At 35.6% G+C, this 25,139-nt stretch overlaps 1 protein-coding gene across 1 annotated transcript in view; it reads left to right on the forward strand.

The window, feature by feature from the left end:
* LOC149071175 (uncharacterized) overlaps window positions 1-22,488 on the forward strand; it is a 256,449-nt gene extending 233,961 nt beyond the window's left edge. Inside the window, exons 7-9 of the mRNA XM_089248129.1 lie at window positions 9,018-9,385; window positions 19,211-19,456; window positions 20,655-22,488. Of these exons, the coding sequence (XP_089104255.1) occupies window positions 9,018-9,385; window positions 19,211-19,383 (541 nt within the window). The 3' untranslated portion in view covers window positions 19,384-19,456; window positions 20,655-22,488. The remainder of the gene's footprint in view (window positions 1-9,017; window positions 9,386-19,210; window positions 19,457-20,654) is intronic.
* Window positions 22,489-25,139: the final 2,651 nt, after the last annotated feature.

Here is a 25,139-nt window from a genome sequence, read left to right on the forward strand (position 1 = left end):
GATATGGAGGGAATTGTTTTCTAGGATCCGTTGGTCTTAATTTCCAGAAGTTTGTCCGGGTATATCGGCATTTACGAAGATTGAAAAAATTAATTTTCGATAATTACTTTCAGAATTCTGCCAATATTGCTCTATGAAAAAGTACTTACTGCTTTTTCTCTATGCTGTGATCACTATATCGGGTAACTGAAGCTTTCAACTACGTTAAAATTACGGAATGGTTTAACAATGACGGACAGAGCTAGAAAAATAAAAATTTCTAACCACGCTGAAATAACAGGAGCTCTAAAAAAAAATGCTATAAAAATATAATTTATATAGCATTTTTGTCATAGCATTATTATTAGTACCTATAAAAATTATATTTTTATAGCATTGATCAAGAAGAAAAGAGAGGCAATAAAAATTATACATAAATTTTCCAGAAATTGGGGGAGAAGACAGTGTATCGAAATTCTCATGTAAATTCTGTGGTGTTTGGTCAGAACATGATAACTCGAAAATCACTTTTTTGAGATATAAGCATTTTCACATTGTCATTAAAAAATCGAAAGTAAAGCAGACACACAAATACAAATGAAAATATCAACAGCATGTTGTTTAGCCTTACGCACGTATTTAAGCATTTATCTCACTTCTAATTAGTTTTAGTTAGTAAAAGATTTACTTTTAGATCAAACAGCCATTTTTTGGAGATATCATGTTCTGACCAAACACCACAGAATTATGAAGTAAAAATTTGAATGTTCAAGTCAACGCAAATGTTTTGAAATTGAAATTTTTTCAATCAAGTTTCTTTCACAAGAAAAAAATATTTTTCAACCCATTAATAAAATGCAATATGATTCAATTAAAATCCATAAAACAAATTATTTAATCAATTCTTGCATTATTTCTCCAGGGAAAAAAAACAAACTCATATTCAGTGATCAATTTCCGGTATTTTTTCCGAACGAGAACCAAAGAATCGATTTCGATTATTATTTTTTCGGTCCCGAACCATATATCAGTCGATATCACTGTTCAGTAAAGTAAGTATAGTCTACTTTTCCTTCTGGGAAGTAAATAAATAAATAAAAGTATCAGCAATTAAGACGATCAGTAGGGAGTGGATAGATAATATCCGGCATTACGGCGCACCCACAAGACACCTCTTTAGTTACGCCACTGTGACCGGATAGGTTTCAATGAACAATTTCTCACAGGGTATCATGGCTATATCCTTTCTTTCTCTCTTTTGTTATTAAGAGAGAGAGAGAGAAAGAGCTGAATTTTATTTATTTTTCTTGCGGTAACCGCACAGCGCGCGAGCAATAGCGTACAACAGTACGTAATGTCCTTCTTGGGTTTCGTTCTGGCTCATTGATGTCGAAATTTTTGGCTGTTGATATCATTTCCCGTCTTTTATGAAATGTGGACATTTTTTTTTTGAGAATTGAAGACATGAAATAAATAAACGTCACCATTTTGGAAAACGAGAAGAGTATTATATTGTATAACTCTATTTCCTAAGGCGATTTTCTTCTTACTTTCCTTGTATAATGGATTAAATTCAGTGGTGTATGAAATTTATCTACGCCGTGTATGTGTTGGTATATCGCTTCCGTGAATTGATTTGGATTTTGGGAGAAAGTTTTGAGGAAGGAAGATGTGATTAATTTTTTGAGACACTGTATTGAAAAAACAAGGAAGTAAGGAAATGTGTAATTGAATATTATCCATACTTATAATAGTTTTCTGATGTCATGATATTATCGTGATTGATTTTTAATAAAATTATTTATTTATTGGGATAAATCAGTTGTGGTTCCCTTCCCCCTCCCGCTAAATTCAATTTGGGTCGGAAGCATACTACAAATAGGTTTTCCATTCAAGGGAAATTTCAAAGTAGGAATTCTAGCATATGTAACCCTTCCAGACCCGAACATTCATTTTTGAATTTTCAAAAATTTTATGAATTTTTGATACTAAAAACTGCATTAAAAACATAAATGCCAGCAAATCTTTGTTGTTGTTTTTTCAATTTTTTTGTGAAGAAATAATTCCAATTCCCTTCAATTTTTTTAGCCAAAACGATGCAGTATATATATATTCATCTTCACATGTAATTTTTCCCAGAATTTTATTGCTAAATTTTATGTAATAAATCACACCTTTCCCGGAGGCACTTTTCTCTGGAAGCTATCGTAACCACCCCCCCCCCCTCCTCTTCCCGATAGTTCAACTTCAAGTGCTGCCCTCTGATGAAAGCCTTACAAAGTTTATTTCTAACTCAAAACTTACACAACCCTTCAAGTTAGGGGCTTAACTTCCTAAGGTCAAAAGAAAAAATTCTACAGTGAGTAAAAGCAACCCACGCATTTGTGGCACCAGGGTCTGAAAGGGATAAAAAAACAGGGCGAAAAGACTTGGGCCCGAGTATCAATCTTGTATTTTTGTGATATCTTTTTGCAAGACAAATTTACCAAGAAATAAATTAGATGGTCTCTTTTAGAAGTAACTGGGAGCCCTGCTCAAATACGTGGGTGTTGGAAGAACTTAGAACCTTCTAAGTTCAATTTTCAACTTTGTAACACTTTCAGGTTTTTTTTTTCTGAATATTCATGAAACAATTTCAGTAGTTATTTCGGAGTTCACAAGAAAGAAATAATTTCAAATACAAATATAAGGCCACAACAGGCAAAATTCCCAACGAGGTGGCTGAGAAAAAGATGCCCATAACAAATATTGTCATATATTTAAAAAATACAGTAACCCAATTAAAATGTAATTATAAAAACTATAAACAATATATATACATAGTATAGAGATGACTGGATACCAAATGAAGATAAGGGGAAAGAAAAGTCACATTCCTCTGTGTGGAGAATCGAACCAACCCCGGACTTTCCGGGCACCCGGAAAGTGAGGGGTTGGTGATAAGATATTATATAATGCCCGTAAAGAATACTTATGGTTTTGCCTTATTCTAAGTATGGATAACTTCTCGATTTACCCCAACATATTTATCGTATTTCTTTTTGATACGTGTCCATTGCGTTCGAATTTACTACCCCCGGGTGTAAGCTATTTCTTTCCTTAATTCTGAAATTATTTCCTCCATTAATTCTGTCGTTAAATTACTTCATTGATTAATTGTGAAATGATTGCTTTGATTCAATCTGGGATTATTTATGTCATGATTTCAGAATATTCATTAGTTCAAATTTCATTAATAATTTTTAAAAATTAATTCTGAAACTATTTCATTTATTTATTCTGAAATTATTTCTTCCGTAAATTCTATGGAAACATTTTTTTTTTTTTTAATTTCATGAGAGAAGAAAAGTTCTTAAATTATTTCTTCCATGAATTCTCTGAATCTATTTGTTCTAGTTATTCCGAAATTATTTATTTGATTTTTTTTGTTCCGAAATTATTTCATTGATTGATTCTTAATTTCTCCCAATTCCGAAATTATTCCATTGCTTCTAAATTTTCAAAAATTCGGAAATAATTACTGAAATTGTTTCTTCCATGAATTCTTAAATTATTTTTTTCACTGATTCTGAGAAACCATTTCCTGCATCTAATGTGGATTTTCATTTGACAACCGCATATTTTTAGATTGGTACGTATTTCTGTGTGTCCTCTATAAATATGTATGCCTTTTTTTTTATGCTGACTCCCTCCCTCGCTCTACTCCACTTTGACCATGTGCCCCGGGGTCCCATGAAAACACCATCCTCGTTTAACATCAGTGATCACAGTGTCTTGATAACGGGCAGGAGTGCCGGAAACGTAAGAAGTTTGGAAACTGCGTTTAAAGTTCGAAAGATTTGACGAGTTGTTATTCAGCTGGTTAGCAATGGTCGATAATCGACTTACGAACCGAGGGTGCTTAATAATGATATTGTACGTATTAATATTCCCTTCGAGAATAGAGGTGAGTAGGAGGATGTCACGGGAACGCTATCTAGCTGTATAATATTAAATAAATGAGGATACATACTTGATGTAGAGAAAACGGGGGTGCATTTCTTGGAGAAACGGGCAAGAAAAGAGTAAGTATACTCATTACACGCATTAAAGGCACTCCCATGAATCCATTTTCATGTTGCTTTTTTTCCCCCTCCTCGCTGTATAAAGAGTGATTCTCTCGCTGTAAGAACTGACCCAAACTTGACAAGGTATGCTCCTGATTAGCACTACATTATCATTAATTAACATTCAAGTATTTTTTTTAACGGCGGTGCTTCATTAAAAGGCGTCAATATGGCGTTTCTTACCCGGCTTAAATCGTTCCTAGTGTTTCGGGCCAACAGGTCTACTGTGTGCGTGTAATATATTACCGTATAATAGTTATATTAATAGTTAAGTAGTCATATTTGCTAAGCTATTCACGCAGTAAGCGTGTTAGTTCGTTATAGGTGTATGATCGTTTTTAATAATAGTAATGCTGAGAAACCTGTCTGAAGAGACACCACTATAAAAGAGTCCCGTCTCCCAATGGGTTATTTTTTTTCCCAATATGTGGTCCGATTTCTTCTTTCTAATTTCTTAACCCAAATTGAGGGTGGGGGGGGGGGTGGGGGGGTCATACTTCGAAATGGCTGGGTTTTCTCATGAATGGATGAAAAGTTTTCACTCGATTATATTATAGTCTTATTATGACGTTTGGCTCCTTGGGTTTTATGATAATTGTGGCAATGCAACAGAATAAGGTCTCAAATAATAATAGATAATACAATAATACACATAATACAATGTATTACCTGTATGTGTACTATTGACGAAATTACTACTCGAAGGTGTTTTTTTTAGGAAAGGGAGAAGATATATTTAGGAAAGGACACAATTCAACTGCCCCTGCAGGGAATCGAAACCACATCCTTTCACTTACTGGGTGAACTCTAGACCATAGTTTCCCAACCTTTTTTGTCCCATCGCCCCCTTCTTCAGAAATTTTTTTCTCCCAACACCCCTCGACGCAATCTAACCCATAGGATCCTATGTTATACCCGTAGCTTCTACCGTCACCCTGGAACATTCCATCGACGCCTACGTTGTGAATCGCTGATCTAGACTATTACACTACAGAGGCAACGAACATCTTGATCTTTCCGCGGAGCTTGTAAGCACAGAACATGGACGGTCGGACCTAACTCAGGCCAAAGCTCACAATTGCTGACAATGCCACCAGATGGCGACTTATCCGAGGATGATGTCACTCTCCGCTATCCATTACGAGGAAAGGGTTTTTTATTTTATTTATTTATTTTATTATTATTTTTTAACAATTGGCTGATGGACGAGGGTTCGATTTCCCGCAGGGGCAGTTGAATTTTCTTCTCTCTTTCCTAAATATATCTTCGCATCAGCCAGCTGTTTAAAAAAAAACCATCTTGGATAGCGGAGAGTGGCATCATCCTCGGAAAACTACTCATATTCGAATTATCAAATTTTTCACAAATAAATGAAAAATAGTCAACAAAAAATCAAAACAAGGTTGTGGGGGGGGGGGGGGGTCAATAGAGTATTTTATTTTCCGCTTTGCAATTTTATTAATTAATTTCGAGACTATAAAGGCCGGTGAAGTGTTCTAATTTAAATAGTAGTCCCAAAATTTTCGCCTGTGTTTAACCTCTAAGATGTGAGGAGCCCTGCCTTTTCACACGGAGATGTAATATGGTGGGTAGCAGCATTGTAACTGTGATGTGGAAGCCGCCGATGATAGCGTCCATGTTTGTGCCCGAGTGGCGCCGTGGTAAGATGCTCGTCTTCCACTATGAAGGTTTCCATTAAGGTTCATGGGTTCGAATTCGGCCACAGAACGTTAGCAGCAAGTTCTTTACCTACCGAGCCTGGGGCGACCGCCGACGGATGGAGCCTTCATTTCCCACCCAACTCCTCTAGTTGGAAATTGCCGTATGACGATATATAACCGGAGTTGGTGTGCGGTAAAGTAGTAGTGTCCATATTTAATTTAAACCTCAGGTTGAAGCCTCGGCTAAATCTACATGTATCTCCAGCTTATTGATGTCCTGTCCTGGCAGCCCGCTAAACATCTCTCTCTTTCCCTAAGCTTTCTTCCAATCTTTACCAGGTATAAAATAAGGGGAGAGAGATAGACGGCTTTTTCTAGCCCAATATATCAAGGAAACGTATATTTTCTGAATATTATGCTGAGGTAAACTTGGAAAGAAAAGCTATTTGGTAACGGTCAGGACTCGAACCCAGTTTCTCTAGCAAACCGGGCAAGCATACTACCATCTACACCACTGAAGACACGTCCCTGTCTTCCTTAGTTCACGCACTGTGGCGTGAGGAGCTGAAGCATTAGTTGTTTCTCTTAATTAAAATAAGGAGGATGGAAAATATGTGTAATTCCATTGAGAAATCAGCTCTACAAAACATCTGGGCTTGCCACATTGTTAAAATAAAGCTCTTTCCAAGAAGGCGAGATATCTCGTCAATGCCGGAAAGAGGGTTGAAATTAATCAGTACAAAAATTCCAATTTGTTGTTGTTGGTTGTGGTGCATTGCTCACGGCCCCGGACCGCAAATAATTTGACAGAAAGTTAGCATGCAATCCGAGGGGCACCCTTCTTCCCTTGGCCTACCCAGTTAATGTGTTGTTGGACCTTACTAGAAAAATTAGTTGAAGGAGGCCGTGCAGTGGGGTGTACAATTGTGCGCCACTAGGGGTCCTGTATCAGATTAGTCCGGCTGTAAACGGGGTCCCGATCGCACCAGCGTACTTATGTTTATCCTCCGAGAAAAAATAGTCAAGTCTCTAAATCATAAAACGATGGTTATCTAGATATTTGAACGATATGTAATATAGCATGTGACACATGTTTTTAGTTCTTTTTTTAGAGGTCACTATATTGTGTGCGGTGTGTAATTGGCCATGAATGGGTGACGTAATGTTTACAAAGAGGGTACCCGGCGCTTTATTTTTGCGATTCTTATAAGTCTTTGACTATTTAATAAAGGGAGAAAGGAAGGGTTCTCTGGTTGTGGTAATGCTTTCTCCCTCTCGTGATGAGGTATGATGTCGGTTCATGCGAAACGGCCAAAAAACGCTCAATCATGATCGACCTAATTACTCTGGTGACTAGCATCCATGATGAGGTCATCACGTATTCACCCTCTGTTGAAGAAGAAGGAAAACGAAACCATCTTTTATCTGATTTTTTATGGAAATTAAGTGAGAAATCGTTCAGGATATACGGGAATGGTCATTCGAATTAATCGCCGTGTATATTCCGTGTCTATATTTTAAGTTCGGTCATGATCCCCTGCTTCGAGTCGGGAGCACCGTTTATGTCCGCTATCTGAAAAAGAGCGCTCACATAATGGCTCTGATGTATGTTGGGTCTTAAATCATTGGTTCTCGAAAGCAACTTGAATGAGTTGTTGATTTAAATTTTTCACGAGTGCTCTCTACTCTTGAGCGATTAAGTGAGCAGAGGGGTTTTGGCTTTAGTGCGTAAGAGTTCTCGATGTTTGTGTCTTAGTTCATGCTCGCGAGGTCTTGATCGTCATTCTAGTTAAACTATCTCATTTAGGAATTATGTTGGTCTTAGTTCGTAAGTATGTCATAGTTGCCACATAGTTGCTGCTCCTCTTGTGGTGCTGAGCGTATATGGTACACGCGACCAGGTACTCTAAAAATGTTGAAGAATTTTGTATTAAAGAGTAATCAATCCAAGCAATGAAGTTAGTAATAATAATAATGTTCTCAAATTGATGTCCGCTGTGAAGTTTTCTTGGGGGGGGGGGGTTTAACCTTTTGTACTCCACTTCTGCCAAAAAAATTTAGCCCATGGGGGACCCCTCTTTCAAAAATAATATTCAGTAGGCCTGTATTATGTGTGAAATTTTGTTTTTTTTTTTCTCATCCCAAGTTGACGAACCTCCTGAAATCTCTTGCAAGGGGCCGCGGTTGAAAATCTGCACATTGTGACAATGTTTCCTAACCATTTTTTTCCCATGTCCCCTCCTCACCTCCTGGAACATATTTCTTACATGAACTTAAGATATATATAAGAAATATAATATGTAAATATATTATAAATAATATAATAAAAATATATATAATGTATTATATTATCACTCTATACTTTCTTCTCGTGGCCTCGGGCCTCACACCCTCATCCAGAAGAGAAAGTATTTCTACTTATTGAATTTATTTTTTGAGTAAATCTTTGTTAAACAAAAATTTTGTAGGCATAGTCAATCTCCGGACCCCTATGTCATAAGACAAGGACTTACAGATCAGTTTAGAGTCCTGTGGTCAAGGGCGTAGCGAGGGGGGGGGCTTGGGGGTCTGGTTCCCCCCCGAAATGTGAGAAAATTACCGAAAAAAAGGGAAAAAGATGGCCAAATCCATTGTTCTGTCACTTTGGTCCCCCCCCCCCCCCACGAAATGAAAGTGGTCCCCCCCGAACGAAATTTCTGGCTACGCCCCTGCCTGTGGTCTTTTCTCTTGTGAAGGTCATAGTACAGGATTCATCATGAAGAGCCCCGCTATGGAATGAGGCTCATGCCCAGATGGGCCCATGCGTAGAGATGGCCCTGGTTTCATGGGCAATTATGCTGGATTATCAGAGCAGTCCTACTCTTTCCCACCACATTTTTTTGAAAAATATTTCTTCACAACTACATTTTCACACAGATCTTTGTGGGCCCCCTGAAACATCTTTCGTGGCTTTCTTTTCACTTAATTTTCACCCGTGGCCTCACCTTAACCTTAAGCAGGCTGAGAACCGCTACGTTATGTAAGAAAGTTATTATTACAGCGAAGTCTCTCAAAAAGATCCACCGTTTATTTCTCCAAAAATGACCCCTGAAAGAGGTGTCCCTCCATAATAAAGGTAAAATGATTAGAAAAGTTTTGGCCCGATTGAGAGGTGACTCTTCTCGGAAGTTTCACTGTATTTTTTTATTTTTCAAGTACAGTGCTATATGCTTCATTTATACTATGTATATTTGCTAATTACATAATTTAATGGTGTTTATCTTTTAAATAGGGCCATGTACCAGTTCCGAAAACACCCAGAGATGTCACTAATGAACGGCGTCCTACATAAAAACCTACTAGAACACGGCTCGAGTCCACCAAGTGTGCTCTTCGCCCGAAATCCTCTGCTCAGTGCCTCCGAGATGCTCAATGGTCATCATCACCATCATCATCACCACCACAACCATCACCACAGTAGTAACAACCACAACAATACCAGCAACAATCACCACAACAGCAACAGTTCGGACAACCTGAACGGCGATCCTTATTCGGAGAACCTTAGGCGGCGGAAAATACACAAATGCGATTTCGAAGGGTGCGAGAAAGTCTATACCAAGAGTTCTCACCTCAAAGCGCACAAGAGGACGCACACTGGTGAGTGCCGCTTTCAATATTCACGGTGTCTTTCAACAGCTGGGCCCTGTCGAGGGCCGTCTTGATAGCACCTTGGGCCCCCAGGTGAAATGATTTTCAGGGGTCTCTCCACCTGGCTCCAAGTATCAATTTCTTGTCGTACTCCAAAATATAGTACCAAATCTCATTATCATTAGGTATCTCCGTGTGCACTTCCGGCCTTGGCCGTTTCTGAGTGGGCCATGCTTTAAGACAGCCTTGACCCCGACATTAGTCATATTGGGCAGCGAGAGGTTGGTTTTTAGTTTTTAAGTTTCAAATTCCTTAATTATATTGGGGATTGTAAAGGGATTGAAAAAAACTAGGGGAGGGGAATTATATATAGGCACTAGCCAAATTTACTAGGGGACCAATCACTTTTTTCCCAGAGATAAAACAGCCAAAGCTAATTTTTAGCTCCTTGGACTTGGTGACCTATAACAATGGCTTCCATATAAAGGGAGAAGGCTGATAGGGTCATGCCCTTGGGGGGACCCAAGATGAATCCTGCGATCTTTAGTGTTTTATTATATCCTATAAATTTATTTTTGAGAGGCCAGTAAAAACTCGTGTCCTCCTCCTCCTAACCGGATTATGGCCCACTACTCTGTTTCAATGTAGAAATTTTAGCAGGTAGTCGAAGAAGACCTGGGCCATGCTGGCAGCTGTGCGTGTATGTGTTGTGAACTTAACGTAAAGTCTGTTTAAGGAAGGATCATATGTAGTGTGCTGCCATCTACCGTCAATTTTTCTAACTATGAGTGAAGTGTTCCCATTTTGGCTCAGGGCTGGCCCCGTATTCCTACCTATCAGAATGTTAAGTACAGCTAAATCTTTCAGCGGGATGTGTTATTAGTTATTCACGGGGTTTTGTTATCTCTTATACAAAACTACATTTCTTAAGACCAGGCCTCCAAAAAAAGGTTGGTTCTGCTATATTAAATAGGCCTACTTCGGCCGATAGTGTCTGACCACCGGAAAAAAAAAAACAACTATCAAAGCCATCATCTTCATCATTTTACATCCGTTCGATATGAAGATGAATTTTTCATGTTTATTTTAAAACGGGTCAACGAAGGATTACACATGTGATAAACATGATTCAATTCAGGCTTTTCGTATATGTACTTAGGCCACTCGATATTTAGAGCAACTCGAGATTATGCCGCATTGTATGTGTTTTTCTTATTCCCCACCGGATTATTTTATCTTAGAATTAAACAGGCTCGGGTTTTTAATTTGATCCTAGCATTCTGGTAGTATTTCAATGAGCCTCCGTAATTAAGAAGATTTACACAGTTTTTCTCATTCGGCCACACCCTTTGCAAACTTGATGCTTTCGAGGGCCATCCATCAGTAATAATTACATGCTGATTTAATCCATCGTAAATACTATTATTTAAAATTAACTTGAATTTTTTTTGGAATTATTCTTAGATTGACATGAAACATCCTCGAAGAGATTTTTGTAATGATGATTCTCTGTTGAAGATTTCCTTAGGGTTATTTGCTGTTATTGTTATTCTGTGTGGACATGTTGGCTTCGGGCCAATGCATATCCCTATAACCTTTTGATCCCCCACCGCCGCCCATTAATCACGATGGCCAACAAGAAGGCTTTCATTTCATTATTGTTATTATTATTATAGTCATCATCTATCGTGTGTTTTATTTATCTACCAGCTGATACACAGATTTTTCCTGGTAAGAGAGACATAAAACATTACAAAAATAACATGCTGTGTAAAAATTGTATTTTTATTTTGTTCGGTATAATCGTGATATGCGGAAAGACATTGTTGGAGTCTAAAAACCATTGTTGAAGGATTTTTTTCATTTTGCAGAACTGCTTATCAAATTTTAAATTTGTGAGCTAATTGAAAGAATATAAACACATTGATTTGGAATAATTTAGTTCAAATTTAAATGCATGAACAAAATCAATAAATAATTTTAAAATTAATTTATGAAAATTCATTTTTCGGACAAAAGTGTTCGGAAAATGAATGTTACCTTAAATTAGAGGTCTTCAACCTTTTTTCTGGTCACGAGCACCGCCTGTACCCGTCATCAAAAGAAGAGCACCCTCGCGGCGAGTTTGACATACGAATGCATGAAATCCTTGTGATTTCAATCCTTGAATACTATTTGTACAGGGTGTTCAATTGGACCGTTGATTAAGATGATTAAAAATTAAAACATCGAAATATAATTTTAATTCAACATTAAATTGTAAAAATCGTTATTGAATTATTTTTAAGGAGTAAATTCATTAAATATATTAATTATCAATTAAAAGAAAATTCAAAGAAAATTCGGTAAACGGAAAAAAGCAGCAATATCAATTTTTATGAATTAAAATCTTTTTTTAATTTACCGTCAAATTCTCCGAGCATAGTTTAGATTATTTTCATTTGAATTGAAAAAATAAATATTTTGTCTTTTGAATCAGAAAAAAATTATTAGGTTCTTCAAATTTCCCGATTTTTTTTCCTTTTTTCGCACCGAAATTAAAAATATTCGAAATATTTCTCATTGAATATAAATATTCAGCGCGATCAATGCAATATTTTGAAAATCTTAACGAGTTTCGGAAGCCTGGGACCAAAATGTTTTCAGGACTCTCGTTAGTTTTAAAAAGTTTATAATAAATTGAAAAGTTAATAGTAAATTGAAAAGTTAATAGTAAATTGAAAAGTTAATAGTAAATTGAAAAGTTAATAGTAAATTGAAAAGTTAATAGTAAATTGAAAAGTTAATAGTAAATTGAAAAGTTAATAGTAAATTGAAAAGTTAATAGTAAATTGAAAAGTTAATAGTAAATTGAAAAGTTAATAGTAAATTGAAAAGTTAATAGTAAATTGAAAAGTTAATAGTAAATTGAAAAGTTAATAGTAAACTGAAAAGTGCATAATACCGTATATACTCGTGTATAAGCCGAGTTTTTTTGTGGAAAAATTCGTTCCTCAAGTGGGGGGGTGGGGGGGTCGGCTTATACTCGGGTCAGTTTTTTTTTATGAGAAAATATCGACCCCACAATCAGTAGTCATTTTTGTAGCAGTGTTCGAGAAACCGGCATTATTGGTATGGGATATGTTCAAAAACCCGATAATGTCAAAGATGAGGCAAAGAAATCGAAAACATCATTGGCTTTGATACCAGGTGGGCTAACGTCGATTGCAAAGCCTTATGTGAGCATCAACAAGTCTTTCAAAGACTATTTGAGGAATTTGTGGATCGAATGGATGAGTTCCTATTACAAAGAAACCACAAAAGGTGGTGCGTTGAAGAAACCTAACATTGGCCTAGTGTGCCAATGGGTACACGAGGCGTGGAATTCTGTCTCCACCGAAATTATCATCCGATCCTTCAAAAAGTGTTTCATCAGCAATGCGATGGACGTTACTGAAGATGATGTCCTCTTTGATAGTGACAATGGCGATGACAGCATACCCTTCATAGGGGCGATGCCGCACCCTCTATGATGATCTGATGGATTACGATGAGCTTGGAGACTCAGAAGAAACGGTTTAAAAAGTTTGAATCGTTTTCTGTTGTAAATTTCCGTAAGCTATTCATTTTGCATGGAAATATAAGAATTTTTTTTTCTCTGAAATGCACGTATTTTTTGGGGTCGGCTTATACACGGGTTTTCAATTTATTGCGGTGGTCCTGAAGTAGGATGGTCGGCTTATATACGAGTCGGCTTATACACGAGTATATACGGTAAATTGATAAATTCAGAATAAATGAGAAGAATAAAATAAAAAAATCAGAATAAAAGGGAAGAATAAAATAAAAAAATCAGAACAAATGAAAAGAATAAAGTAAAAAGTTCAAAAGTTCATAATAAATCAAAAGTTCATTGAAAAATTCATAATAAATGAGAAAAGCAAATATAAAAAAAAAATAATTCAGAATAAATGATAGAAACAAAATCAAAAAAAAAAAATTCAGAATAAATGATAGAAACAAAATCAAAAATTCAGAATAAATGAAGAGAATAAAATGAACTCATTCAGAATATAAATGGATTAAATTGAAATAATTTCAGAAGAAATTGAAAGTGACATAAAAAATCAGAATAAATGGAAATCTTCACTGATTCGAGGTCATTTGATCAAAGCTTTCGGCCCGGGCGTCATTGAATGAATAAAGAGCGCCAATTAAGATTTTAAACTTATTTCTAATTCAATAAAATCAATACTATATAATCACAAATTTTTTCTCCAATATCGGAACCGTGAAATATCGGGAAAATGCGGGTTTTCTCATATAAGAGAGAGAGAGAGACTAGTCAATGAAATTTGAACCTTGATCTTGCTTTGTATGTGTAAAAGAATTCGAATCGACTCCATTCAGTGCCATGATTTGAACCTTAACCTTTTATTCGAGAAAATAGAGGAATTGTCCAATTCATAGACTGTCATGACCTTATATTCCTAAGTAGAATAATAATACGCAACACTTCCGTATATAACGCCACCATAAGGCGTTGCGATCGTTATTAGGAATCGAATATTTTTATTCTTATTTTTCTCACGGACCTACCTGATTTTTTTTTTGAAGCTTATAGCCCTGCATTTTCCTTTAAATAAATCTAATCTATTCGTATTAGAACAATGAGATGCTTCCGAATGAATGTATCGAGAACAGTGACATGCTATCTCTATAACAAAATTTTCTAGCTTGGAGGTGAAATAACCCACTTTTTTTTCGTAAATACGAGAGCATCTTATTCTTACTACGAGGAAAAGGTCGCTCTAAAGAATAAGTATAAAATGAAGAAAGCTACCCGATTACCTTCCTTTATTTTTTTTTATATACGGCAAACGTTATAAACGGGTTGAACTTTGGCTTCGAACCTCTGACCTTTTCCCTTGAGACGGTTTCGACCCGAGAATACGATTGTTGTTTTTTTTTTGTTTTTTTTTTGTATTGTGTATTTAGAGTCTTTTCTTTTTCTTTTGTCTCTTTTTCTTGCTCTGTAAATTGTTCGTGGGTGTGAGAAAAACGAACAATAATTACGCCACTGTTACAGTTGGAACAATAGTTCACAATGAAAAGAAAATGGCGGTATTTTTCCTGCTTGATTGGTCAGTCGAAATTCGAGAAATTTGTTCTGAAAAATGCTCTTTCAGGGATCAATAAATTCGATTAATTTGGAATTTTCGTTTATTATAGCATTTCACTTCTTATTATGACCGAAGACCGAATGACGGAAGTGATCAAATACAAGAATTATACAGGGTGATTATAAAAAAACTATCCCGACATATGGGCCCCTAACTATCATACCATTCACAGAAACTGAATGAAATTTTGGCATAAGGTATTTTGATGTATGCGCTCAAGAATGATATGGAAAACAACAGTGTCACTCTAACAGTTACGGTTACAGTGAGAAAATTTCGAAAATATCAAATGGCAACACCAAGTTTTTTGTATTGGAATGTGATCTCCATTGTGAAAAACCCTACATAGCGTTCGAACGGCAACTGTAGCATGAAAATCACCGGCGGTTGATAGGCTAAAAGTGAGGACAACCAATAAGGACAGAGAAGCAGCATAAAATAAAGCATTTTATTGTGTTTCACAAATTTTCCACATGGCCTTGTGGAGGACTAATCAGGCTGGCATCTCAGCCGAAGAAACGGTGTGACGAATGAAACGAACATTAATGCTCTGGTGCACGGCAAAGTCCTTTTTACTTTTTCCTTGTCTAGCTCCGGGGATTTTCGTGCTACAGGTGCCATTCCAACGCTATTTAGTGTTTTTCACAATGGAGATCGCATTCCAATACAAAAAAACTTGGTGTTGCCATTTGATATTTTCGAAATTTTCTCACTGTAACCGTAACTGTTAGAGTGACACTGTTGTTTTCCATATCATTCTTGAGCTCGTACCTCAAAATACCTTACGCCAAAATTTCATTCAGTTTCTGTGAATGGTACGATAGTTAGGGGCCCATATGTCGGGATAGTTTTTTTTATAATCACCCCGTAGATAGCGGACAACAACTGTAGCCAAAATAGTTTGCCAATTACTATTTCCAAAATCACCTAAATTTGCCGTCATGAAAAAAAATTGCCAATCAAAGGTTAAAAAAAAAAGCAAATAAAGGACGAAACTAAAGTTTACCCATAGCCACGGCCGTCTTGGGGCCCTCAAGTGCACAAGTGGCTTTGTAATACAGTGGACTATCTACTATACGGCTTAGTTTAAAAACAATAACACATTAATGAATTACAATTTTACCTTTTTACAATTGTGTAATCATTTATCGATGAACAGTAAAACAAGTTTAGATAGTTTTTGTAAGGACTTAGCGTACGTTTTATACGTTTGTGTGTTGTTCATTTTGAAAGTGTGTGCATTTGTACTGTACAGCAGTTTTTCACAACCTTTTTGGTGTAGTGGACCCCCACCCCTTTAGTGAAGGTCAAGGCACTACGGACTCCCTGTAGCGAAGGTCAATTTACACGTTGCTGCCCCCACGAAATCCAAATTGTGTTGTTTTTTTATAATTTGTTTATCATAACAAATTGAAGAAGTGAATTTGGATTTCACAACACTAAATGTGCCCTTCATGCAACAATAGTAAATAAAAATGGTTCCACAGGGCCCTTCGAAAAACACTGTTTTACAGTGTACATGATTTTATGTTTCCTGCAATTAAGTTAGACATTGTAAAGTTTATCTTGAAAAATATGTGCATTATTGTTATTCTTTGTATTCCTTTTTATGTAGTAAATATTTAAAACAGAACAGTTCGGAAGTGCATAGCAAACATTTATTAAGTACTCGCCAGTACTTAGAGGTCAGAAAATATGAGTGGATTTTGGTATAAAAAAGTTGTTTTTTGATGGTATGGGTGGAGGTAGGAAGTGAGTACTGTATTTATAGAACTCCGGCATATCCGGGTTTTCTGTTATCCGGCCCGCCCTTCCGCCACATTAGGCCGGATAATCCGGAGTCTACTGTAATTAGATAGAAATCATCTTTATGATGGTCCATACTCAGTGCCATCTTAAAGCATGGCAGAGGGACTTTTAAAAATGAAATCTGGTCAAAATTTCCGAGTGTAAGCATGCAAATTGAAAGGCACAAATTTACAATTAAATAAGGGGGCCCTCTGAAAAATCACTTTACCCGAGGACCTTGATGCTCTTGTTGCGACTCTGCTCCAGATCCACCCTTATTGGGTGTGCACGAGGCCCCACAATCGCGGTAATTAGAAGTGAAAAAATGATGGTAATTTTCCGCGAGCCTCAGGGCTAGAGCCCTGTAAGCCTCACTCTCGTGGGGAGGCATGTCTCCCCCCCCCCTTTTCCGACGGCAAACAACTCCACTATATCTGCACATAGTGATGATGGAACATTGATGACTAAAAATGATAGACATGGACTTTCCCGTGTTTAGCGCTGAACCAGTTTGGCTTTCAGAATCATATTGCCTTACTTTCACGAAAAAAACTTTCCTTCAACCGGTAGGTTTGTTGGTATTCAGTATGAAGAACAATTAATTCTGTAGATAGTTTGGTCTGGTTCTCAGCCGTTGCTTCAACTGATCCCGAAGGTTTCAACTGGTCAAAGCTTTGGTGTCAAGAACTTGAGCTCTTCAATTTCCATTTCCCCCCCTAAACCTATTGATTATGGTTCTCGTATTGTCATGCTGATAAAGAAATCGGCCACATTGTCCGAAAAAGCTTCCATGTGCATTAGCATCAGGATACTCTTCTATTGTCTCTGTGCAGACGTGTTTTTGAAGCCCATGTCTCAGTTTGACCATGAGATACTATCCCTCTCTCAGAACGTAGTGCTATGACTTAATCTTCACCCACCGTGTGTAATTGAGCCTGCCTGTTTGGCTCAATTACAGGCTTGAATGCCACTTTTTTTTAGCTCAACTGGTCCGTTTGGAGTATTGCAGCTCCTTTTTTTCTGTATATCATGTCAACTTCACCCACTCGAATGCGATAAAAATGTTTTAACCTATATGAGAACGTGCTTGAAATCCCGTTCCTTCGTGTTTCAGTGATCATTCAGCCGGGGGATTCATGCTGCTTGGATGCACGTCCGAGCCTCCCACTTCGTTTTGCATCTAAAGCCCCGTTCACATGGGAAATAGAAGAAGCGGGTTTAAAATCCGCTTCAAGAATATTTTCACCAATAACTTCATTTCTTTCCTTACGAAGGAAAAAAGTCGTCAAGCGAATTCTAGAATTCCCAATACTACCGCAATAGTTGCACATGTGAACGGGGCTTTGATGTACAGACCGAGCCTCATTTTCGCATGGACAAAAGTGGTCACAAATTCAAACAGTTCATCGACTAACCAAACACCTTTAACCACAGTCATAAGAAATGTCTTTTATAGTGGACACTCGTTATAACGACCCTGCGTAATAGCAGTCATTCCATTACAATGATGGGTAGGTTAATAAGTTCTAAATGTTTTCATATAATGATTATTATATACAGGGTGCGAAGTTAAGTCCTTAGATACTTTTTATCTTTTGAACCGTTGGTTATAGAAGCATACTTTAAATTATCCAAATGATATACAAATTATCCAAATAACATGTCCGTCTCAAATATGTCATTTATTTTACTAGGGGCCGTATATGTATCGAAATACAAAATTTAATTTTTTATACGGTTCCCCCCCGTCCTCTAACTTCCAATTAAAAAAATGCGTCGCCCCGTCTCTCTTCTGATCCCAACAAATAAAATTCAACGTTTCCCAGTGCAATATTCACTGAGATATTCGAATTCGAAAAACAGATTAAATTTGTAAATAAAAACAGCTTTAAATATGCGTGTGAGAAACGGTTTTTCCGCACACACACATTTATCGTTGTTTTTTCCTTAGAAGGTTTTTCCCAAATTTAATCTGTTTTCCACATTTCAATATCTCAGTGAATATTGGGAATATTGGGATCGGAAAAAAGACAAGGCAACATCTTGGGGACCGTTTAAAAATTAAATTTTGTATTTGGATACAGATACTGCTCCTAGTGAAATAAATGACATATCTGAGATGGACATGTTATTTGAAGCATACTTTCAATTATAGTATGCTTCTATAACCAACCCGGTTCAAAAGATAAAGGGTGGCTAAGGACTTAACACCCTGTATGTTTTCCATTTCGATATATTCAGGGCCGTAACTACGATTTTTGCCGCCCGGGGCAAACATGATTCTGCGACCCGGAGCAAACATTATTTTGCCACCCACACAACTATAAAATTCGATAATTTTGTAACTGTGTTCTTTGTTCTCACCTAAAACTGCCTCTCTCCCCCCCCCCCCCAAATTTTGCCGCCCGAGGCAGTTGTTTCCTATCACCGCCCGGATATACCGAACACGCGTCCGTTTTCAACGAAACGATGGGAGTAGTTATAACAATCGTCGACCATACTTGGTTTTCACTGGGTCCTGCCAAGTCAATATCAGGCTCTCCCTGGGCAGTACGGTCTAAGAGCATTACAGGCAAACTAATTTTTCAGAGGCCGACTAGAAACACCAACTTGAAAATTTGCATGCTCACTCTCAATGCGTTAAGACACGGCACTGTCTCTCTGTACATAGATATTATGTAGTTAATTCCCCGTGAGTGCCCAGAGGTTACATTAAAGTTGAAGGATTTGAATTTAAAAAAATACATCAGTGAATTCAAAAATGTCCTTTTCACTCTCGTTTAATTTAAAAATTGGACGAATTGAATTTTTTTTTGCATGAATATTCATTTCTTATTATTTTTTATACCCATATTTATATATACTTTTTTTTCCCCAATTGCAGGTGAAAAACCTTACACTTGTACGTGGGAAGGTTGCACGTGGAAATTTGCGAGATCGGACGAACTGACGCGACACTATAGGAAACACACCGGCCAGAAGCCTTTCAAATGCCAGCTCTGCCAGCGGTCATTTTCCAGATCGGACCACCTTTCTTTACATATGAAGCGACATTAGCCACGACGATTCTCGAGACATTAATTCAAATAAATACGCAAATATTTCGAGATGAGTGGCCACTGGTTCCTAGGTATATATATGTATATATTACAATTGAAAAAACACTCATACTGTATATAAATTTTCAACCAGTTCCATACTGAATATAGGCCTACATTTTTGTGGTTCTGCTACTGCACTCATGATTATAATGCTTATTGGATACACTGAATACATATCACACAATGCAGATCGTTGAAAGTTTCACGTACGTATGTAGGGTTGCTAGATGCCCTGTACTTAGAAGAGAAATGCTCCAGTAATTTCTCGAGAAGTTTTAAATATTTGTCAACAGCTTTAAGTTCTTCAAAAGCCATTTATATTATTGTTTGTGAACATATTTTCTGTTCTAGAAGAAAAATGTAATTCAAAACATTATATTTTCACCTGGAAATTTCAATTATTGTGCATTGGTTCAATCTGTTTAAGGCAGAAGCAAACGAATTCAACCAAATTTTCTGACCAACGTACACTATTATGCACCTTAGCTGCCAATTTCATTAATATTTGAAATCTGGCAGCTCCATACACATGCACTGGATGAACTCAGATGTTCAATCAGAAAACTCACTGATGTTCAGTGAACACATGTTCAATAAGAATCAATTTAATCAACAATTTCAGGGGAGGCCCTTCACCCAAACATTTTTTTGGGGACTCCCTTGAGCAGGGCCGTATCTAGGATTTTTGCCACCCCTCTCACACAATTTAAAATTTCGATAATTTTATAACGGCGTTCTTTGTTCCCACCTAAAACTGCCACCCCCTGAATTACGCCGCCAGTGGCACTTGCTTCTCCTGCCCTCTTGTAGTTCCGGCCCTGCCCCTGAGCCCTTCACATTTTAAAAGAGAATCACATTCAAAAAAGGACAGTATCATTATAATTACAGAATGTACTGAAAAATGCTGAAAAATATTCATACAAAAACATGAACTCACTGTATCAATGATAACTTCGAATTTACGAAGGTTAAAAGTTAATGAAAGAAATAATTTTTAAGGATGAACGCTTTCTCTCTCTATAATTTGGGGGGGGGGGGGGGAAGGCATTTTTTTTACGTGGATCCCTTAGCCCAAGCATGAATCAGAATCAGCAGTTTAATGAATCAAATTTATACATAGCATTTTTTCTTCTTTCTTAACTATTGTTTATATTTCTACATGAATAATTATTACAACAATTATTAATTTTAATTACGAGTATAATTCTTTTCTTCTCTTCTTTGCAGTGCAAATTTTCAGAGTATTATTCCACAGGAAAGAAAAAATTATCCGCCAGATTCCTGCATCCAGTGCGACACATTATGACATGAAAATAGTCAACATCGAAATCGATCAGTCAAGACAAGGGCTCATGATTAATTAATTTTCTAATTTATTTATTTTTTAATTAAATTTGCTTCCTGATGTTGTTTTCCGGACATACAAAAGAAATTTTTTTTCTGAGTATAGTAATTATGCTAATTTAAATTTTTTAATTTCAGTGAAAATATCAAATTCTTCTCGCTCATTCTGGGCTTCCCTCACACTCAACAAAATTAAAAATCACCGAACAAATCTTCAATAAAATTATTTTTTAATTAACCAACTGACAAAACTGGTGCTGCCATCTATGAATAAGAACTGAGTAAAATGTATTTGTAATATACATGATACTGAAAAAAATTTGTAAAAAGTTCGTAATTTTTAACAACCCATGTGATATCAATTTATGCAATCAAAAGTCAATGATTTTACGCTCTTGTAATAGTTTTCTTCTTCTTTCACTCAAAAATCATTAAATTCATGGAGAATCCTGTTTTACATGTGAAAAAATGTCTCTTGTTAATATGTAAATCATATTTCTGTGATTTTTGCACATATAACTACTTTTTTTCCCTGTTATTTTACATTTTTTTTAAATATTTGTGTTTGTGCATGTTCTGTGTATGTTTTATGTGTAATTTCTGACGAGGTGAAATTTTTTCTCACCGATTAAAATTTGTTTTTGTGTAAAACTAGACGCAGAGGCTCTTCTATGTCGTGAAGTCATTATAAAAGAAATATTTTTTTGATTGAATAATTATTATTTCAATTAATGCTTTGGGAATAAGAATTTGAATTTTCAAATTTTTGTTCTATAATAAATAATCAAAAATTTTAACATCAATGAATTTACGAATTAAAGGTTTTTTTTCATATGCTCATACCCATTCCAATTGCATAGAAGAGCCTTAAAGAACTATTTCATGTTAACAATATATTATATAATTAAGAGTGATAATTTTGATGTTTTCTTTTTGTCTCCGTTATCCATTATTGCTGCATTAAATGCCATTTGCAGCCTTGTTCGTGAATATTTGTTGCCTATTATCAGAATATTACAGAAAAATTTCTTGTTTTTCATTTTTTCACTCTTTAACTATTTGAACCAGACACATTTTTATACTTGTCTTGAGCTAAGTCGAAGTTCTTATTTTGACGATTTTTAATTAGGCAACGCAAAGTAATGTTGTGCCAAAACTACTTCAAGATCTTGATTATATTACAGCTGTACAGATCAAATTATTAAAAATTTTCTAAATATAGAAACAGTATTAATCGACATTTTATTTAATGTTTACCCAAAAGACCGTAGTATTTAGAAGAAATTTATGAACAAAAGAAATGGAAACTGACTATCAACATTATGATTCCCCTTTATAGTCGTTATACCCTTTTTGTGGGGATTGAAATTATCAGTATTCAAAATTTCAGAGGTAATTAACTCCTTGTTGGCCCTACATAGTGTTTCCTGATAATATTTTGTAACACTGATTCTCGTACTGAAATAGTTACAGCTTTGACAGTTGTTATTTGTTACAATATTTGATGTTATTAAAAGTTTTGAATCATCTTTGTCACCCCCTAATAATGTATTTAAATTATTATTATGGAAAAAGTTTCTTCAAAACTATATGGCTCAATATTCCTATTATGAAATATATAAAAAGCTCACAATATCGTAAGAACACAATTTTATTGGTGTTTTACCATTGTTCCTTGTTATTTATATAGTTGATAACGAAACACAAAATATTAACGAAAAAAAAAAACATTCCTCTGTGCTGCCTTTGTAGCTATTGTTATTACAAATGAGAAGGAAAAAAAAAAAAAGATTTTTCATGTGAATTTGTGACGCCTGCATTTGCAGAAGACCGTGGAGTTAAGTTATACAGGATATTAAAATATATAAATAAATAAATATATATATATATACATAGAAAAAATATATATTTTGTACTTCGTGTAAAATATAATAAAAATTATTGTCTTTGTTCACAGTGATCTATTTTCTTGTATCTCGTCTATCTCTTTGATAACTTTAATGTGTTTCAAAATATGTGTTAGCTGCTATTAAGTTGCGCTCACACCGTGCACTGCATTTCTATGCAGAACTTTTATTATCCCCATGACGAAGTGGTTCTCAACCTGTTACAGGTATCCATGAAAAGAAGGAAAATAATCAGCGATTTCATAAAAAATGAGGAAAGCAATTTTAAAAAGTGCTCAATAAATTAATTGTGGCAAGATATACGAAGATGTGGGCACATATCCCTTTTGTATTTCTAGAACTATGCACAACTCCTATGTATCCTATCCAAAGGGTATTTGAAACATGAAAAGTTAGGAACCACTGCACGAATGTATAAGGTCTGCTGTTGAAAATAACATTATCATGTAGAATTTTTTATGAACACTAACGCAATTTCATAGTATTATAAGAAAAATTAAATGGGATTGAATTCTGAAATCAAGTTAAAAAATTGTAACGAGTGGAGAAAATTGCAAATAACCATGTCAGAGATTTGAGTGGAATAAAGTTCTCAAAGCTGAATTTAAACACTGATATTTATGAAATTCAGAGCCTGAAATAGATGAAACTAACCATGATTTTATCGGGAACTGATGGCTATGGCTTTTGTGAAAATTTAGAAGCAATGTGTATATGTGGCAAAAGTTTTTAAAATCACATAAATATTATATTATTTAACACACAATCATAGGTGCTGGAACCTAGGGGCTGAGGCACTTTGACCCCCCCAATAATTTCTGAAAAACAATGTGCAATGCACCTTCCATCTCCTGTGTATGCACTTGACGCCCATGTATATGGGGCAACCAGCAACTTTCAGCCCGCCCCCCCAACGTTTTTTTCATGTCAGCACCTCTTGCAACAATAAATAAATTTTCCAACTGGGAAATTATCCACCATAGAATTTCTACTTTGCTAGGAAAATCTATTGCCTGAATGATCCATTCTTTACCATACTGGAATAATTAACTAAAAGAATAGTGGTACAGGGATTACGAATATCTGAAATTATGAATAACATGTTACTTTAATCACCACAATTATCAAGACACTCATCCTACCAAAACAATGACATGCATCAAAGAATAATTCTCAGATACAGCTACTGGAACAATGTCTGAATTCTTTTGTTATCAGGCAGGCTTTCTAATTATGGCCATCGATGGCGTACATGATTTATAAGGAGGTTGAATTTAGGCACCATTCTCCAGCCAAGCAGAACCAGATAAAAGTTTACATTTTTGACTAACATTACTTTTGCAAGATTTTACTGAAAGACATAAAATTAGGAGTTGTTAGTGGTGCTCCTGATGAGTAAATTGATAAAAGTTATTTGTAGCAGAAATGATTTATGACTTCCACTGCCCACCAAAAAAGATTCTTCAACTTTTTTTGATCGATCTGTGTTTAGTGTATGCCAAAATGCTCTTTGAAAAGAATTTTTAAAAAATTTTTAAGAAATTAATTTGGCCGATATATTTTTACTAGGACCATTTGAGTAAAGTACACATTGTGTATCTAAGGTCTTAACTTGAAAAAAGTATCATTAAAAAACCATTTAAAATTATTAAAAAAATGCTTATATGTACCCCTGCAGCAAAAAGGTTAAATGGCTTCAAGGACAATGCGTCACAATGCTTGACACATTTTTTTTTGCTATTTGAAGATTGCTCTAAAGACGTTAAGGAATTATACTATACTGGACTATCTGTATAACAATGCTGTTTGAGCAAAATATTTCTACAGGGTGTCTATAATTAAAGGTGGCATGTTCTGAGCTGAATTATTATTGAGCTTTAACTATTTATTAGAAAGCTATTAAACTTTAAGAACGTTTTTTTCATGACTAACAGGATGATTCTGCATCAAATTTTATTCAGCGATATCCTGTCTTTAAAGGGCGAAAATTCTCAAAATCCCTTCATTGAGACATTTCTAACAATTAATAATTCTCTGATGGGTAGTCAAGGCTATACACAGCTCAGAACATGTCAACTTTAGTTATAGACGCTATGAATGCCTATTTTTATTGACAAAAAAGTAATATTAGTCACTGTAGGCAAAATGATTATTCGAATCCCCTCTTATATGCATATTTATTAGGCAAGTTAAATTATTTCATATTTTGTAATTAATGATGATTTGTCAGGGATTAATTTCGAAACTAAAATTTGCAAACATATGACTTATCTGGAAAAAAGCGCATGCTAAAGAAATTCATATTTAAACTACTGCTTTTTCTTCTCATTAAAATATTTTTACTCTCTACATTTTTAATAAGATTCCTGAATCATAATCGATTCAATTAAAAGCAAATCCTAATTCTATACTCAAGTTAAACCAATAGGACACCAACTACAGAATTTTAGAAATGTCACCA

The sequence above is a fragment of the Pholcus phalangioides genome, unplaced genomic scaffold, assembly GCF_987345545.1.
Source record: "Pholcus phalangioides strain wild (caught in Gottingen) unplaced genomic scaffold, Ppha-v1.0 ptg000019l_1, whole genome shotgun sequence".
Lineage (NCBI taxonomy): Eukaryota > Metazoa > Arthropoda > Arachnida > Araneae > Pholcidae > Pholcus > Pholcus phalangioides.